General features: G+C 38.0%; 1 protein-coding gene across 1 annotated transcript in view; it reads right to left on the reverse strand.

Moving 5' to 3' along the window:
• EFCAB2 (EF-hand calcium binding domain 2) overlaps positions 1-19,405 on the reverse strand; it is a gene marked incomplete at its 5' end in the record, with an annotated part of 56,779 nt that extends 37,374 nt beyond the window's left edge. The window contains one exon of the mRNA XM_008591811.1: positions 19,321-19,405. Coding sequence (XP_008590033.1) covers positions 19,321-19,405 — 85 coding nt within the window. The remainder of the gene's footprint in view (positions 1-19,320) is intronic.
• Positions 19,406-20,499: the final 1,094 nt, after the last annotated feature.

Genomic DNA, 20,499 nt, shown 5'->3' on the forward strand with positions numbered 1-20,499 from the left:
CGACACTGAGGGTTGCGATCCCGTTGCCAGTCCCGGTCCGGTACGGGGGCGACACTGAGGGTTGCGATCCGTTGCCGGACACGGAAAAAGACAAAAAAAAAAAAAAAATACTGGACATTACACAAAGTGATATAATAAATAATTTAACAACACAGTTATTTTACAACTGCTGTGGCTCAGACACTGCCCTAGGCACCATGATTACCATGGTGAATCAGACAAGGTCCCTGCTCTAACTGTGGGACTTACAATCAGGTGGTAGAAAGCATAAACATATATAAATATGAGCTAATTTTAGGCAGTGATAACATCATGAAGAAATCACCATTTATCATCTCCATAACTATATGAGTTTGCTGGGGCTGCCATAACCAAATACCACAAACAGGTGGTTTTAAGAAGAGGAGTTTGTTTTCTAACAGTTCTGGAGGCTAGAAGTCCAAGAGCAAGGTGTCAGCAGGTTTGGTTTCGTCTGAGGCCATTCACCTTAACTTGCAGAGGACCACCTTCCCTCTGGGTCCTCACCCGGGCATCTCTGTGTGTGTGAGCATCCCCAGTGTCTCTCTGTGTGCCCAAACTTCCTCTTATGAGGACACTAGTCAGACTGGATTAGGGCCCACCCTAATGGTCTAGTTTTAACTAAATTGCCTCTTTAAAGACCTTATCTCCAAATAAGGGTACATACATTCTGAGGTACTGGGAGTTAAGACTTCAAAATGTGAATTTTGGAATTCACACCCATAACAATAACAACAACAGTAATAACATCTTCTACCTTGCTACCTGCAAACTTGTCTGGCCTGGCCCACTGTAGCAGCCCTCATACTGTCGTTCTCCAGCTACCTGAATCTACTCTCCCAGTGGCCAGAACAAACTTTTCAAAATGAAAATTGAACTGCATAACTCCCGTCTTTAAAACTCTCCGTGGCTTCCCTCTGAGCTGGAACAGAGGAAGGTATTAGTTGAAAAACTGGTGAAAGTCCAGTAAGATCTACAGTTTAGTACACGGTATTGGACCAATGTTAATTTCTTGGTTTTGATCATTGTGCTATGGTTATGTAAGATGTGAACCTTAGGGGAAGCTGGATGAAGGAAGTACAGGAACTCTCTAACTCTCAAATATTTCAAAATAAAATGTTTTCTAAAACACCGAAAAGATAAAATTTTAAAATAATAGCATAATGTCTTTTTTTCCTCTGTAGTCAGGGAATGGAGATATCTGGGTAATGAAATATTTTTGTTTTTATTTTTTAATTTTTTAAAAAGATGACCAGTAAGGGGATCTTAACCCTTGACTTGGTGTTGTCAGCACCACACTCCGAAGTGAGCCACGGGACGCCTCGGTAATGAAATATTTTTGTTTTTATTTTTTAATTTTTTAAAAAGATGACCAGTAAGGGGATCTTAACCCTTGACTTGGTGTTGTCAGCACCACACTCCGAAGTGAGCCACGGGACGGCTCGGTAATGAAATATTTTTAAAAGAGTATTAAAAATATTTTTATATACATTAGGGGTATTAGCCATCTATGATATAAGATATAAAGATAAAGATATAAGATAAAGTTGTCATTTATCTCTTGATTTTCTAAAATGTTTTTTGTTTGTTTGCTTTGAAAGTTTATTACGTGGCTGAAGGTGTCAGTCTTACTTCTGTATTCTGTTTTGAGTCATTTCCTTACTCCAGGTTTATAAAGAATTCACTCATATCTTTTAATACTTATAAGATTTTATGTTTTATACCTAGATATCTGTTGCACATAGACTTTATCTTGGTATACAGCATGAAGTACAGATCCAATTTTATAGTTTTCCAAATGGCTATCCAGTTATCTTTTCCCCACTTATTGGAGATGCCATCTATATCCTATGTTAAATTCCCATATGCACTTGGGACTATTGCTGGATATTCTATTTTATTTCACTGATCTGTTATACTACACTCTCTTAACTATAGATGATTTGTAATATGTTTTAATATCAAATAAAGCTAAACTCACCCCCTTGCTCTTTTTATCAGTTTTCTTGGCTATTCTTGTGTAGTGGATTGAATGTCCTCCCTTTCAATTCAAACTTAATGAAGCTTGAATTGTGTCCCCCCAAGTTTTATGTATTAGAAACTTGGCCCCCTTCTCGGGCCGGCCCGGTGGCACACTGCTACAGTGCGCTGCTTGGGAAGCGCGGTGGCGCTCCCGCCGAGGGTTCGGATCCCACGTACAGACCGGTTCCTGCTCACTGGCTGAGCGAGGTGTGGGAGCAACACCAAGGGTTGCGATCCCGTTGCCGGTCCCGGTCCGGTACGGGCGCGACACTGAGGGTTGCGATCCATTGCCGGACACGAAAAAAGACAAAAAGGGAAAAAAAAAAAAAAAAAAGAAAGAAACTTGGCCCCATTCTGACTGTTAAGAGGGTGGGAAATCCTATTATGGTAATTGAAAGGTGGAGCCTTGAAGAGGTGATGAGACTGTAGCACCCTGCAGTAGTGAATGGATTAAAAATGGTGGCCAGGGGTGTGGTTTGTTGGACTTTAAAGGAGAGTGAATGAGGAGGTTACTCTCTTGCTCTCTGCTCCACTATTTTCACAATGTGATACTCTGCCATCATTGTTGCCACCACCAAGGTTCTCACCAGATGTGTTTCCTGGACTTTGGACTTCCCAGCCTCAGAAACTATAAGAAATTAATTTTGTTTTCTTTATAAATTACCCAGTTCCGGGTATTTTGTTATAAGCTACAGAAACAGATTAAGATACCTTGCTCATTTGTTTTTTCATATGAATGTTAAAATTCACTTGCCTAGCTCCAGAAAAGATTTGTTGGTATTCTAAATGAGGTTGTGTTAAATTTGAAAGTTAATTTAGGATTATTTGACATCTTTATGATTTCAAGTCTTCCTATCCAAAAACATAGTATGTCTTCCATTTTTAAGTCTATTTTTATACCTTTCAGATTATCCTAATGTAACATTTGTATATTTCTTGATACATTTATGTCTATAAATTTTAGCTTTGTTGTTGCTATTGTAAATAGGCCTTATCTTCCATTATATCATCTAACTGGGCATTGTTTGCATAGTTGAAGCCTCTTGATTTCTATATGTTAATTTTATTTCCCACTAATTTATTAAATTTTCTTTTTCTTTGTAGTGGTTTTTAAATTAACTCTCTTGGGTTTTCTATTTAAACATATATCTACAGATAAAGATAGTTTTTTTTCTCCTATCTTTCCTACCTTCTACCATATTTCATGTCCAATATTTATGCTTCTGTTATCACTTGTCCAATTGTGTTGGCTAATGCCTCTACTTAATACTAAATAATAATTTCAACTGTGGATATCCTTATCTTATGCCTGACTTTAACGGAAATGCTGCTAATACTTCCTCATTAAATAAGAAACTGGGTTTTGAGCTGGAACATACATATTTCAAGCTAAGAAAGTATTTCCTCAGTTTTTATTTTACCAAGTCTTTAAAATTACGAATGTATGTTGAATTGTTAAATGCTTCTTTATCTATAGAGATGATCTTATGCTTTTTCTTCTCAGATCTATTTATATGATGAAATATATTAATAAACTTCCTAACAAAGAACTATTTTTACATTCCTGGAATAAATCCCAGTTTGCTTTACTGTGCTATTAAATCGTGTTGCTAATATATTTACAATTTTTGTATAGATATTCATAAGTAAGATCATTCTGTAAGATTTTTTCATGCAATCTTTGTTAGGTTTTTGGTGCTGATGTTTTTCTTTGGAAAAAGAATTTGGAAGTTTTCCTTCTTTTCCTATTACTGGAAGAGATTAAGTACAATTAGGAATAAAATTTTTTAAACTTTGATAGAATTCTATGAAACCATCTTGATTGAAGCCTTTTGGTGAGAGCACCCTTTGAAAACTTTGCCTATTGATTCTATGGAAATTAGTATGTTTAGATTTCCTGTCTTTACTTGGATCAGTTGGTTTGTTTGCTTTTTTTAATCAAAAAATAATTTTTTTTTTTTTGGTGTGACCTTGGTGTTAGCAGCACCACTCTGTAAGTAAGCTAACCAGCCAGCCCTATCAATTGACTTAAGTGTATAATTCAGGGGTGTTTAGTATATTCACAAGGTTGAGCAACCATCAATCACCACCACCTAATCCTAGAACATTTTTATCACCCCATAAGGAATCCCATACCTGTTAGCAGTCACTTCCCATTCCCCCCTCACTTTACCCTCCAGCAACCACTAATCTACTTTCTGTCTCTATGGATTTGCCTATTCTGTACATTTCATGTAAATGTCATACAAACGTATGGCCTTTTGTGTCTGGCTTTCACTTAGCACAATGTTTTGGAGTTTCATCCAAGTTGTAGTATGTATCAGTACTTCGCTCTTTTTTATGGCTAAATAATATTCCATTATATGAATATACCACATTTTGTTTATCCACTCATCAACTGATTGACATTTGAGTTGTTTCCACTTTTTTGGCTACTATGAATAATACTGCTATGAATATTCACATATGACTTTTTGTGTAGGCATATTTTTTCATTTCTCTTGGGTATATACCTAGGAATGAAATTGCTGGGTCATATGGTAAGTTCTGAGGAACTACCAAACTGTTTGCTAAAGTGGCTCCACCATTTTACATTTCTACCAGCAGTGCATGAGAGTCCTGATTTCTCTACATCCTCACCAACACTTGTTATTTTTCATTTTTTAAATAATAGTCATCCTAGTGGATCTGAAGTAGTATTTCATTGTGGTTTTGATATGCATTTCCCTGATGACCAATGATGCTTAGCATATTTTCATGTGCTTTTGGCCATTAAATATATTCTTTAGAGAAATGTCTGTTCAAATCCTTTTCCCAGCTTTCAGTTGGCTTATTTGTCTTTTTATTGTTGAATTGTAAACAGTTTTTCATACAGGATATTCTGGATACTGGATCCTTATCAGATACATGATTGGCAAATATTTTCTCCCACCCTGTGGTATGTCTTTTTACTTTCTTGATGGTGTCCTTTGAAGCACAAACGTTTTTTTTTTTTTTTTTGGTCTTTTGTCTTTTTCCGTGTCCGGCAACGGATCGCAACCCTCAGTGTTGCCCCCGTACCGGACTGGGGACCGGCAACAGGATTGCAACCCTCGGCGCTGCCCCCGCGCCTCGCTCAGCCAGTGAGCGGGAACCGGTCTGTATGTGGGATCCGAACCCTCGGGTGGGAGCGCCGCGGTGCTTCCCAAGCGGCGCACTTATCCAGTGCGCCACCAGGCCGGCCCAAGCACAAACGTTTTTAATTTTGATGAAATCCAATTTATCTATTGCTCCTTCCTTGGGTTGCTTGTGCCTTAGGTATCATTTCTAAGAAACCCTGGCCTAATCTAAGGTCACAAACATTTACACCCATGTTTTCTTCTAACACTTTGATAGTTTCAGCTCTTACATTTCTATCTTTTATCTATTTTGAGTTAATTTTGATATATGGTGGAAAGTTGGGATCCAACTTCATGGATATCCATCCATAATTCTTTGTACCCTTAGTCCAACCTAAGTAGCTTGGGCATTCCACATTCACTGCCTCAGGGAAAGGATAACTCAGCAGGATACAGACATCAGGTAGTGACAAGGAAAGCCTAGTTATTAAAAGGGATAATTACTTGTGTGGGCGTGGCTTGGGTGTGCTATGTGTGCCAGCACCTGTTTCTGCCTGGCTTTAGGCTGTGGGTTCATGAAAGCCACTTGGTCTTGTTAGGCTGGGGAACTCTGGGAGCCAGCTCTATGCTGCTCTTCTGCATGCAGTTCTGGACTACCCATGCTGTGGGGCGGCTCGGTAAAGCCACCACACAGACACACTGTTATCCAACCTTTTCCCCAAGCTCTAATTTAGATTCCTTTGAGCACAGTATAAGAATTCTTGTTGCTCCATATCCTTGTTTATACCTTTTATTGGCAGCCTTTGTGCTAATGAAGTTTGTTCTTCAAGTCCCTGTTCAAGTCTTTTGCTCATCTTTCTGGGGTTTGTGTGTGTGTTTCGGAACTCCCCAGGTGATTCTAAAGTGCATCCAGAATTAGGAAACCCTGGTCTACTTCACATGCCAACCTATCTATCATCCTACAGCTATAGTTTTCTTTCTAAAAACTCAAATCTATCTTATCACTTCTCTGCACTTATGGATTTGTATTTCTCACACAGTGAAATCCAGGTTCCTTAGGGCAGCAAACAGGATCACTCGTTGAATGGACCCCTGGCTCACCCTTACTCATTCACTTCCTAATAACATCGCACAACTAGTTACGGGCCGTCAACTACTGTTACTGGCACTGTGCATGAACAAGAAAATGTTGTACGCATTACAGAACCCAAATATTAAATACAGTTTGTCTTCAGTAAGTTTATAACTTGGAAGAGATGAGAAATATGAGGTTTTAGCTAAAAACGTAAGTACTTATTGGAGTTAGCTGGGCAAAGAAAAGATGGCTTAAACTGTGCTCTCAGTGGAAAGTTGAAACCCATTACAAAATGCACTCAGTATTAAAAAAAAAAAAATTGAGTGTTACTTCTCAGTAATTCAGGAAATGAAACTGAAGATGGCAATGGGTCAGGAGCCGGCGTAGCTACCATGCCTTTAACCCAACCAAAAGCTTACTTGAATTATAGCACTGACAGCCTGGCTTCGGGCCTGGTTTCATTACTGCACTGTATAGTGGCATCTCTAAACACTTGTTCCTGATTCCTTCAAAGATGAAAATAATGAATTCCCATGCCACCTGGAACGCTGATACTGTAATCAAATCTCTCCCTTTCTGGCCACTTGAATAGCACCCACACCAGTCCTGTCTTTCCCACCTCTCCCCAGGGAAAGAACAGATTTAGACATCATACCTTACTACTTATGTGGATGAAATGAATGAAGTTTCTGTCACTCCCTTTACCTGGAATATATAGAACACTGAATTCTATTGCTACAGTTGACCATAGTGAAGATGGAGTTACTGGATCTGTGTACAAGGTGGTACCACTAGTAACTAACCCCTACCGCCCTCTTTATTCCCCCTCCAAATAAATTTGGGGGCAATGTTAAAAAACTCCTGAACTTTCTCATGCAACTACAAATGTATCTGATATCCACTGCCTGTGATTTGTGGAGGAAATCTTACAGGGAGACATTCTTCATTTCATGCTTGACAGGACTAGCAAAACGACAACAGGTCTTTTGCACCCTACCAGCCCCCTCTGAAGGGAGCCACCCTGGGAACCAACTGCAGCCAGCCTGCAACAGAGCTCACCGAGATTTCTAGGTGCTCCAAACCCTTCTTTGGGTCCCTGTGGAGCAAGTTCAATAATGCCAGTATGTGAAGATAATAGTCACTGCTATAAAAAATCCCAACCTCCAGTGGCTTAACACGATAGTCATGAAGGGGGCTTACATTAAATCCAGCATGGATTCTCCTAATCAATGGGTGGCTTTCCTCTAAAAAATCATTCAGGGATCCTGTTCCTTCTATCTTATGGTTCCACTATTTTCAGCATACGGCTTCCAACATCACTGTTGTATGTATAAAGCTGTAAGTGGGCAAAGTCTGAAGGATCACACATGGGAGGTTTTCATGGACCAGGCCTACAAGCATCACACATCACCTCCACCCATATTCCAATAGCAAAAACTCGGACACATGGTCTACCTAGACCATAATTCCCAGCTCCCCTCTATCTGTAAGGGAGTCTAGAACTATAGTGTAGCTATGTGCTCAGAAGAAGAGAAAATAGAATTAGACTACAAAACCTCTACCACAGCCAACCACCATGACATGAATCCTAGAACTTACTAGGGAGGGAGGTCATAATAAACCAATTGAGTTTACTACAGAGTTCCACTCCTGGCCTAGAAACTGAGTTGGAATGGCCTAATACGAGGCCAACCTCTACCACAGCCAACCACCATGACATGAATCCTAGAACTTACTAGGGAGGGAGGTCATAATAAACCAATGAGTTTACTACAGAGTTCCACTCCTGGCCTAGAAACTGAGTTGGAATGGCCTAATACGAGGTTCAAACAACCTCATTAGGATTTGGAAATAACTATATCAGAGACAGTGAAGTCCCTGCCAAATCCTCAGTCCCCTTCTGAGAGTTTCTTAATGTACAGGTTGTAAGCTCTGTACCATTTGGTCTGCCTCCCTAGGCACAGTTGCTTGAACCAGAGATGAATACTTAACCAAAAAATGGCATCACTCTGTAGGCCTGCAAGAGAGGGGCCGATGACATGGTCTATCATAAGAGCTCTGCTCAACAAAGGCACAATCTGCTGAATATTGTCAAATGACCAATGCAGGCTTTTCTTCTTTCGTCCTTGGGAGTTTTATTTTATTTTTTTTTTGGTGGCTGACCAGTATGGGATTGCTGGATCATATGGCAGTTCTCTTTCAAAGCTAATGAAGATACTACCCTCACCTGTTCTCTGTAATGTACTTGCATTAAATCTTTCACACTTAATAGGGCCAATGCTTTTCAAGTGAATCCAATATTATATTTTCTAACATATATATTATGTTGCAGAGAGTAGGTTGAGGCTGCAGGATGTGTGAACCTGGAAGCCACAGAGGGTACACACCCAGAGGCCACAGGAATTATATGCCCAGAGGCCCCAGGAAGTACACTCCCTGAGACCACCAATACTCAGAGAGCCTCCAGCTCCCCCACTTGTGTAGCCATATAGTAAAATTTGCACCTGATCTAGACAGTACAGTAAGCAAAACAGACAGATACCTACAATCCAGAGTCAACCACAGCTGGCCTCCAAAGATACCAAACACAGTAAGGGTCTTCTTTACCAAAACAGTCAAGTGCCCTGAACAGAGTAGCCTGAATCCAAGTGTTATTGGTCTGTCGTAATACCATCCTATTGACCAACTTCAGTCTATAAAGCCGGGAACATAGCTTAGTGGAATACCTAGGACCCTGCACCCTTTGTGATGCCCCCGCTAGGCTAAAACTTATGACATTTATGCACTTAGCCTAACTAAGCTTGAAGTGGAAAGCTACGTCCATTATAGATCCCTGAATGCTACTGAGAAGCCGTAAAAATGAGCTTCACAATGGGTTTGACACCACTCCATGGTAGCAGTACCATACTATGAAAGCATGCAACCACTTGAGTATAAAAAGGCAGGTAAGAAAATAAAATATATGAATTTCCTTGAATGTGTATGGAATATTTCTGGAGTGACCCCTAGAAATGAGCACTTCGGTTGCCAATACTTTGGAGAGGAACTAAGCGGCTGATGGAAAAGGGTTATAGGGACTTCTTTGTACTTTGTTTTCTTTGAATTTTTAACCATGTGAATATATTATCTATTCAAAAAAAATTTTTTTTTTTAAAAAGATGACCGGTAAGGGGATCTTAACCCTTGACTTGGTGTTGTCAGCACCACGCTCACCCAGTGAGCTAACCTGCCATCCCTATATGGGATCTGAACCCGTGGCCTTGGTGTTATCAGCACCGCACTCTCCCGAGTGAGCCACAGGCCGGCCCCCCCCCAATTTTTTTAATGTAATTCCCTTTCCTGATTAGTCCCTTCATATCCTGTAACTGCTTAAGTTCCACTCTTCCCTCTCAAATCTTACTTCTCCCATACTTAACAAACTCCTCTTCCGATCCCAGAACAGGTTTCTTATTTATCCTGCTCACAATCCTACTTAATTATGAAGATTAACATAACCTATCTCCCAACGAGAAAAAAAAATTCCTTGTTAGGAAAAGTTAAAAGTAAAAAAAATGGGGCTTACAGGATTTATTTTTTGGCAGTCTAGGGATACGGTCTTTGAACAATTCCACATTGATGTAAGTTTGAACCCTGTCACAATTACAGCAGCACCACATTACAAACAGCCCAAATTTCCAAAATTAGGAGATATATTAAATTACGGTACAGTCATACATTAGAACACCTTGCAGCCATTAAAAATGATAGTGTAAACTTATAAGATGTCATTCAAGCATAAAGCAAATATTTTAAACATGAAAGAACTCAGAGAAAATATCCATGAGCACTTTCTGGGGGGAAAAAAAAAGTCAACAGAATCCAGACAACAGAAATAAATCAAAGAATTCAAGGATGGAGGAAAAAATGGGAAAATGGTGGTTAGCAGTGATTCCATTCAAATACAGAAAAAATATACTAAAAATTGTGTGTAAATACTAATCAAAGCATAAATATTCTACCTTGTCAGTGTAAAAATAATAATATACCTAAGATAAATTGAGAGGCTGGAAAAGAAAAATTGGAAGGAATTTAGAAAGTGCTAATGTTCTCATCTTTCACAGCAAGAAGTCAAATAACTATTTGAAATAGGTGGTTTTACAAACACACACACATGACTACAGCCTTTTAATGTTACTGTCAATATCTCTTCTGAACATAAATAATTTCTCTTAATGGCCAACAAACATTTGAGATTCCACAATTTCTTCAATTTAAATTAATTTTCTTCTTTTGTTACATTCAAGTAAAATTAAGTTAATACTTTTTATTTTTAAAAAAATGACTATTGTGACCTTGTTTTAATAGAAAGTCCTTTTATTCATTCATTTAATAAATACTTACTGGGCACTTGGTACGTGCCAAACATAGTTCTAGGTACTGAACTAGCAGTTAACAAAATACTTGTAGAAACCCCTGCCCTCATGAAGATATTCTAGATATTTTTCTTCCATAATTTTTCTTTTTAACTTCTTTCCCTTTCTTCCTCCTTTCTTATTAACTCCCACATTTCCACCCATTTGTCCTATTACACATGGATAGAAAGATGTCTAGAATGAGTTATCTCACATTAATGATTATTATTTCAGGAAGTAGAATTTGGGGTGATTTTTATTATTTATTATTTTTTATTTTTTTAATTTGCTATTAGCATATTCATTATTACAAATCATACTTATTCTTTATGCCCCTTATCCATCCTCTCCCCTTCGCCCCACGGGATTTATAGGGTGATTTTTAAATAATTCTCTTTAAGTAGATCTTTTCTTTAATTGCAGTTCATCAAAAGGACTATGACAAGCAAACCAAATTTGTATAAAGCAACTGGAAAGTAAGATGGTGAAGAGACAAGGTGTAAACCACTCTTTAAAAAATATTTTTTATGTATAATTGTGAAATATTTCAGAGAAAAGTACAAGAAAAATACAACAGCCATATATCCAGTACTGAGATATAACAGATGTTAACACTTTGCCACATTTGCTTCAGATTTTTTCCCCAACAACAAAACACTGCAGAAACAGCTAAAGCCCCAACCCCCATCCCTCTCCCCTCCATCTTCAGATGCAACCACTATTACGAGGATAATGTTTTTCATTCCCATGCATGTTTTTGAATTCATAAACAATACATACTTATTATTCCGTGTGTTTAAAAGTTACATATATAGTACCATAATGTTTGCTTCCTTTTGCAATTTTTAAATCAACATTGGAAATTTATCCAAGTTACACAATGCAGTCTTAGTTTGTCATTCAATTCATTCATATTTGTGAAATATCATTGCACAAATAAACCTGTTTTTATAATTCATTTCCAATTGAGGGGCTTGTGGCTCCAACAATCCCTATTCCTCTTTTATAATATGTTTTTCCACTGCACAGATGCAGACTCATTTACCTATGCTGTTTTTCAGAAGCTCTTTGAGTAGCCTCAAGCTCCCTCAGGTAATAATTGGGGAAACTGTCCACACAATTCTCTCCATGCTGCTCACACATTTTACTACCTGACAAAATTAATTATGAAATGTGTAAATATCTCTTTAAAAATAGCATTACATATAAAGAAGCAGAGTACCTTCCTGTCCTCTTAGGAAGAGTTATTTCTAATCCATTACAAAAGGTTCTTGTTACCTACTTACTGAATTTTAGGCGGGACTGTAGTGGATGGAATTATGTCTCCCCAAAACTCACTGAAGGTTGAATTGTGTCCCCCAAGTTTCATGTATTAGAAACTTGGCCCTCACTGTAACTGTTGAGGATGGGAAATCCTATTATGGTAATTAAAAGGTGGGGCCTTGAAGAGGTGATTAGATTGCTGGACCGTGCCATGGTGAATGGATCAATAATGGTGGACAAGGGCATGGTTCTGAGGGCTCTCAAAAGAGAGTGAATGAGGAGGTTATTCTCTCTGCTCTCTCTACTTCCACCATCTTGCAAGGTGAGACACCTGGGTCACTGTCGCCACCACCAAACGGACTTTAGACTTCCCAGCCTCAGAAACTGTAAGCAATAAATTTCATTTTCTTTGTAAATTACCCAGTTCCATGTATTTTGTTATAAGCAAGAGAAATTGACTAATTCAGGGACCTAATACACAAGGTTACTGCCCACTGCTAATAAAACTGAGGTCTCCCTGTTAGTGAAACAGATGAATATTGGATGTCATGGGCCTCACAGACTCCTGCTGCGTTGAAGATGGAAACAGTGAAAAAAGAGACTCACTGTATTAGCAAGAGGATACATGGGTTGCTGGACGGAAAAAAGTTTGCCTAAAGACTAAGAAAATATTAGAAAAAATTTCCTAGAATAGTCTGGAATACTAACAATAAGGTCACTCTGCAAGGACACTGAAGCTTAGGAATGGGACAGAGGGCTGTGGATGGGGAAAGGGGAAAGACCAGCACTTTTATTCCAAGATGGGACCCTATATCATCTTAGCTCACCAAAATCTGTTCTGAAATTGATTCATATGAGTGTTAAAAAATATATATATAAGTTGATATAGTCTTACTTCATAATACTTTTCAAAATTCATTCATATTTTTTCATCTGATACTCTTAATACACTTGTGGCTTATGTGGTGCAGGTATTATTATTTTAATTTTGTAGATAAGAAAAATGAAATAAAGAGAGAGTGTCACATAGAAATCAATGATAGAGCCAGCAACTGATTCTACTGACTTCTAGTGTACATTTATTGTTAGATTCAAAGATGAAAGAACACAGATTACAAAAAACTAGATTTCTTTGTGAATAAGATTAGATTTACTTCCAAATTAAATTTATCAGCTACATGACAAATTAGCTTCTTTACTTTAGAGGCACTCCTTGTGGGGTGGTTTTTTTTTTTATTTTTTTAGGTTATTCTGGGTAACCTAAATTTATTCTATTAAAATAACTCTAAATAACCTTCATTTATTTCCAGAAATCCATACTCTAAAGGTGTGTGATCTAACTTATTTTTAAATTTCTGAATGCCAGAAAGTAAAAATAGAGTAAAAAGATAGGTACCACAGACTACATATCACAGACTAAGGCTAACATCTTTAACATATAGAATCATAAACTCCCTCTTCCAGGGATGGCGTCTAGAGGTACTCAGGATGGTCTAGTGTCTGACATACCATCGTAGCCTATCCTACAATACAGCCTCTAACAAAAGTAGGCTGTCTTGAACCTCTGGTAATAGAATCGTTTACCTCTATACCGAGAAGGTTGAGAAAGCACCAAAATCTGCATGTGGCGTGCATCTGGGCAGACTTCGAGGGGTTTGTGCAGTGAGACCTAAAGTTCTTATGAGGTTGTCTACAACAAAGAAACATGTCAGCAGGGCCTGTGATGGTTCTACGTGTGCTAAATGTGTCTGTGACAGGATGAAGCATGCACTCTTTACTGAGGAGCAGAAAATCCTTGTGAAAGTGTTGAAGTCATGAGCATAGAGTCAGAAAGCTAAATTAAAAAAATGAAACTTTTTTGAGTAATAAAAAAATCAAAACACACATAAAAATAAAAAAAATCAAACGGCAAAGAAAAAAAAGGAAAAATGGCAAAAGGTCATGAACTGCCAGTTCAAACAGAAGGAAATATAAACGGTTTTTAAAGATATGAGAGATGTCCAAAATTCAGGACGTGAAAATGAACAGTTATTTTTCACATATCAGATGGGCAAAAATCCCAAACTTTGATAATTAAACTTTGTTTAAGAGGGAGTAGGGAAATAGGCATTCTCATATGAGGTGAGAGACTGTATTGCCAAGATAGCAATATCTACCAAAAATATTCCCTCACTCTGACATATTTCTAAGAATTTATCCTAGAGAAAAATTCTCAGTTTTACAAAATGACATGCATATGAAGGTATTCTCTGCAGAATGGGTTATTATAGCAAAAGCCTGGAAACAAATGTCCATCAATAGAAAATTAATTCAATATTTTATGGTTCATTCATATAATGAAATGAGGAAGATCTTTATGTACTAGAAAATGAATAATCACCAAGATATACTGATGAGTAAAAAAGCAGAGTATGGAATGATTTAAATAGTATCTCATCACTTGTGTTAAAACATACACACATCCTACAACTCAACAACAAAAACCAAACAACCTGATTTAAAAATGGGCAAAAAACTAAAATAGATATTTCCCCAAAGAAGATGGACAAATGGCCAATAAGTACATGAAAAGATGCTCAACATTACTAATAATTATGGAAATGCAAATCAGAGCCCAAACGAGATACCACTTCACCCCCATTAGGATGGCTATTATAAAAACAACAACAAAAACCACCAAAAAAAAAAAAAAATTATAAGAAGTGTTGGCAAGGATGTGGAGAAATTGGAACCTTTGTGCTTTGCTGGTGGGGATATAAAATAGAACAGCAGCTGTAGAAAACAGTACAGTAGTTCCTCAAAAAATCAAACATAGAGCTACCATGTGATCCAGAAATTCTACTTCTGGGTATACACCCAAAACAATTAAAAGCAGGAACTCAAATGGGTATTTGTACACCAACACTCGTAGCAGCATTATTCACAATAGTCAAAAGGTGAAAACAACCCAAACGTCCATCAACAGATGGACAGATAAACAAAATGTGGTATAGACATATAACGGAATATTATCCAGAAAAAGAATGAAATTCTGACACATGCTATAGCATGGATGAACCGTGAGGACATTACACTAAGTGAAATAAGCCAATCACAAAAGGACAAATACTGTATGATTCCACTTATATGAGTTAGCTACAATAATCAAACTCATAGAGACAGAAAAGAGAGTGGTGGTTGCCAGGGACTGGGAGAGGGTAAGACAGGGAGTTACTATTAAATGGCAACAGAGATTCAGTTTGGGAAGATGAAAAAGTCCTGGAGATGAATGGCATTATTATTAACAATAATGTTAATGGCAATACCACTAACTTACATACTTAAAAATGGCTAAAATAGTAAATTTTATCTTATGTACACTTTGCCACAATAAAAAACACACACATATACACACACACTTGTATTGCATGGACTACCTCCGAAAGAATTAAAGAAACTTGTAACAAATTTTGTCTTTAGAAAGGGGAACTGTATAGCCAGGAGTTAGAGGTGAAAATATTTATTTATCACTATACATTCTTTGTACCTTTAGCATTTTCTCCCATGTGCATATATCATCTATTAAAAAATTGAACATTCAATCAATCTTATTGATTGATTTTTAGGCAAAGAGCAGAAAAATGTATGTAAGTGATAATGTATTATGGCTTATGTTTTGTATGAGGCAAAATCAAAATGGCCCTAATTAGTGATACTAAAAGCCTGCCCAATGTTTTTCAAGGAGCTAGCCTTTCAAAAACTAATTAATTAGGAAAATGAAATGCTTCAGAACTTAAAAAGATCAACACAAAACACACAGAAATATGTAAAAAGTTCTTACGAGGGGCTTGCTATGCACAATACAACATTGCTCATCCAGATTAAATAGGGAAAAACAAGTATTTTGACTTCTTCAAGAATATAAAGTGGAATATTAATAATAATTAATAATAATAATTATTTATTTTATAATAATTAATAATAATATATAATAACTAATAATAATATTGTTTCTAAGCTTTAAATCCAAAGCTAATTTGTTCCAAGCAAATACTGTTCTAAGACCTTTAAAAATGTCTACTGACAACAGGAATTTGTCAAACTTTTTCGTCTCTGAACCCTTTTACACTCTTCAAAATTACTGAGGTCCTTAAAGAGCTTTTTTTCATATGAGTCATATGGGTCTATATTTACCATATTAGAAATTAAACCTTAAATTTTAAAAATACGTATTTATTAATTCATTTAGAAATAATAAACCCATTATATGTTTACATAAATAACACCACTTCTATGAAACTATATTTTCCAAAACAAAAAATAAATTTAGTTAGAAGAATGGCATTGTTTTAGATTTTTGGAAATCTCTTCAATGTCTGGCTTAACAGAAGATAGCTGGATTCTCTTATCTACTTCTGCATTTGATCTCTTGTAATATTACACATCATATAGGCTTTGAAAAACTCCAATATATGCTCGTGAAAAAAATTAGAACAAAAACAGCAAATACTGTCTTAAATGTATTACAAAAATAGTTTTGATTTCACAGACCCCTGTTTTAGGGACACACACACACACACACACACACACACACACACACACACACACGTCTCCAAACCACACTTTTTGAACTCACAGCTCGCCCCGTGCATCTCTTCATCTGTATCCTCTGTAATATCCTTTATAGCAAACAGGTAAACCTAAGTAAGTGTTGCCCTGAGTCCTGTGGGCCACACAGCATCAAACCCGAGGAAGGGGTTGTGGGGACCCCAATTTATAGCTGGTTGGTCAGAAGTTCCAGAGGCCTGGGCTTGTGACTGGCATCTAAAGTGGGGGTGGTCTTGGAGACGGAGCTCTCACCCTGTGGGATCTGACGCTGTCTCCAGGTGGACAGTGTTGGAATTGAACTGAATTAGAGGACACCCAGCTGGTGTCCACTGCAGAACTGCTCAGTGTGGTTTTCTAAAAACCTCCACACATCAGTGTCAGAAGCGTGCTGGGAGAGAGAGCATTGCGGGAGAAACCAAACTCAGTGGACTCAACTAGTATCAGACCGTAAGGTAAAGCAACAGGTCAGAATGCAGCCCAAATGAGATCTAATTATACAGGCTGGCTACTTAGCTCAGTTGGTTAGAGCGTGGTGTTGATAGATCTAACTATACAAAATGTAGCATACTACACAGTAGGTCAAACAATTCAAGAAGCAAATAAAATAAACTGTTGAGTAATTTGGGGGAAGAAAGTCTATTTAGACCTTCACTTTTAGTCATATGCCAGAACGAAGTCCAGACAGACTAACTGCTCTTACAAATGGAGAGAGCGCCAAGGCTGGGCAAGGCAGGAGCAGACCTTAATCTTCACTGCATTCTCAGAGCCTCCCGAGGGCCAGCGCACAGTCCACTTGGAAACGCTGCCCAACATAAGAAACCAATGTGAGTGTCCACTCGGCTGCTAACCCATCCTGTGACCCTGGGCAAGCTGTTTTGCTTCTCTGTCCTTAGTCTCCAGTTTATAAGAGTGGATGGTAATGCTACCAGCAGCATGAGAATGCTCAATACAAACTTTAGAGTGCTATACAAATTAACATAAGGAATAAAAATTAGAAAGTGGCATCCATCCGTGTTGCTACTCCCCACGGCTTAGCATTAATATTTTAATGCTAAAAACATTGCCAATTTTCTTAGTATACCTCTTTATTTAATAAGGTAGACCACTTGAGTTATAAGAACATATACTTTCCCTCAGGGCTTCACTAAAGTTATTTTAATTTTGAATGGGAAAAAGATGCAACCCATAAACGTGTTTATTTTTCCTGAATTGGCTCTTTTACCAAAAAAAAAAAAGGCCTGGCATTACTGTTCTAAAGGACGTGGGAGATTTTCTTTTCACTGCTACTGTCAGGAAGCCTAAAGGCCAGAGATGAATCCATGAAGTCCTTGAAGGGGAGGGGAGGGGAACAGGAGGGTGGGCACTGTCGCATAGCCCAAGATTTGCAATTAGAAAAATCCAGCGTGACATTGAGCAGACTACTGTATTTACTTTCTCCTTGTCTCCCAAGACTGGAGATGCCAACACTTACCACACAAATTAAAGGATTAAATGAAGCCCCTTGTACCCAACAACAGTAAGGCTAGTTTCTCTTCTCTCCCCCCTTGTCTCTCGTAGAGCTATACTTTTCCCGACTTCTCTAGTAATACCTCTCTCCGCAGCCCCCAGGGGTAGAAGCCTTCAATGAGAGGTCTGAGGTCAAGGTGCTTGCCACTCATATACTAGTCATTTGAATGGCAGGCCAGAGCTGCATGCTCCGCACCCCTCTTAGCCCCATCACCAGCACCCCCAAGCCACCCACTCATTCTCCTGCTAGGATACGCACAGTAAGGGACTGGTGCTTCACGGAGTGTCATTACATAGAATGCAACGTGACCAGAGCCACTTGGAGCTGGGCAGTGCTGCAGCCCTGCCCGTTACCCTCACAGTTTGCCAGGCCTACTACAGTGGAGGTGCTGGAGAGATGAACTTAACTCCATTCTCCACCTCATCCACTGCAGTAAGGCCCGGAAACATAGTGGAGGTACAAAACAAAGCTTTATGAGGTGTTTATATAAAGTACTGAAACGGATTGCATGTAGTCTTGTACCTCCGGGTGCGTGCAACTAAGGAGTACATAGAGTTACAACTTGTCATAAATAAATTCTCATGTTGTTCATTCGGTTTAGCTCACGTTTTAAGAATGTAGTCCCCTAACTAGCACTGGAAGTGATGGCACTAGTTTATAAGCATCAAATAGTCCCTCTCCAGCACCGGTTTTAAACCATTCCCCAGTCTCTGCTGCACTCTGTACTAGGTTCTGAGTATTGAGACTGTAATCCCATCAAATAATCCTCAATTAGCCTGGCCTCCTGGGAGAAGAGTTTCATTGCCTTTCTTTGATGTCTGTGGCACAGAGCCTACAGTTCTTACTAGACTCTAATCTCCTCTCCCTTTCCCCCCTTTTTTTTTAGTCTAAAGCTAATCTTTGTCTCCTGTCCTCCCCTCCAGATCGACCAATATTCATGTCTTTCTCATCTTTTTCTGTTCTTCTGTTTTGGTTCTTTTTGCCCTTTTACTGGGGGAGTATATCACTGCTTAAGCATCACTATTCTTTCTTTGTAATATCCCACTCATGGCTTGATAATACATATCGATGTATTCTAATTTGTTGAGTGTCAACTATGTGCAAAGCACTAAAGCAGAGTTTTCAGTCCACAGGTTGGAATAGGCAATGCGGACAGTCTTTCCACCAGACCACAAAGAATAAGAAACAGTATTTATTTGAAGCAGTAGTTAGCAAAGACCTTTAGCTAACAGGGAAACAGGGAGATGAATACTTCCAATAAATCCAAGGTACGACATAAAAAGCAGAAAAAAGAGCCCTCTTCTATTTTATGAGTTGTCTTGATAATTTAGAATTGTAACAAGCAAAACATTTCCAAACCTCACATCCACTGTATTATTCGACTCGTGGTCAAACACTTCAAATGCCTCTTTGATTTTTTTGTGAAATTCTGCTACTATTATCTCTGCAAAAGACAAAGTAAATAAAAATCATATTACTTCAATTTTGAATCCAAAACAAAAATTTCAATGACCAAACTAGAAAATCTTAATAAGGAAGAACATGAAGAATGCTTTCCTGATGTTTGTGTGTCATTTAGCACGTCTAACTTCCTCTGGAGGTGTCAAAGAATAGAACAGAGCAGATTCTCTTCTAAAGAATTTTTTTTCTGAGGCATAATACACATATACACTAATCTTAAGTACACAACTTAATGAGTTTTTACAAGTATATATACTTTTGGAACCACTAACCAGATAAAGGTAATAGAATATTTTCTGTCTTTTTTCTTTAATGTTTATTTGCACATATTTGTGGGTGCGTGTGTTGCTTTGATGTGTACATACACTGTATATAGATTCACTTAGGGTAGATAGCACAGCTTTGTACCTGGTAATCCACCACTCCCCCCACCCATCCTCCCTTCTCCTGGTCTCTGGTAACCATTTTTTCACTCTCTACTTTGATGAGAGCCACTTTTTTCTTTTTTTTAGTTTCCACATATGGGTGAGATCATGTGGTACTTGTCTTTCTGTGCCTGGCTTACTTCATTTAACATGATGGTCTCCAGTTCCATACATGTTGCTGCAAATGACAGTATTTCACTTTTTTAATAGCTGAATAGTATTCCATTGTATATATATAGACTACAATTTTTTTTAACCATTCATCCATTGATGGGCATTTAGGTTGATTCCATCTCTTGGCTATTGTAAGTAGAGTTGTAGGTGTCTCTTCAAAATATTTTTTATGTAATTTTTTAAAATTTTAACATTTACTTGTACCTATAAGTGAAGTATAGTGTGTTGTTTCAATACATGCACATACTGCACAATGATTCACTTTGGGTAGATGGCATAGTTTTGTACCTGTAATTTCCTATCTTCTATTTCAAGTAGTTTGGGTAGAGTCCTAGCCTGGGAGGCAGAGTAAATCCAACACGACAGATGTTGTTTGCTTATCAATAGTGTATCCTGCCTGTCCTGCTTTATAGTAGCTGGAGGAGGGCTGAAGTTGGAGGATGAGAGGCATAAAGACTGGCATGTGACAATCCTTCAA

The sequence above is a fragment of the Galeopterus variegatus genome, unplaced genomic scaffold, assembly GCF_000696425.1.
Source record: "Galeopterus variegatus unplaced genomic scaffold, G_variegatus-3.0.2 Scaffold7307, whole genome shotgun sequence".
NCBI lineage: Eukaryota > Metazoa > Chordata > Mammalia > Dermoptera > Cynocephalidae > Galeopterus > Galeopterus variegatus.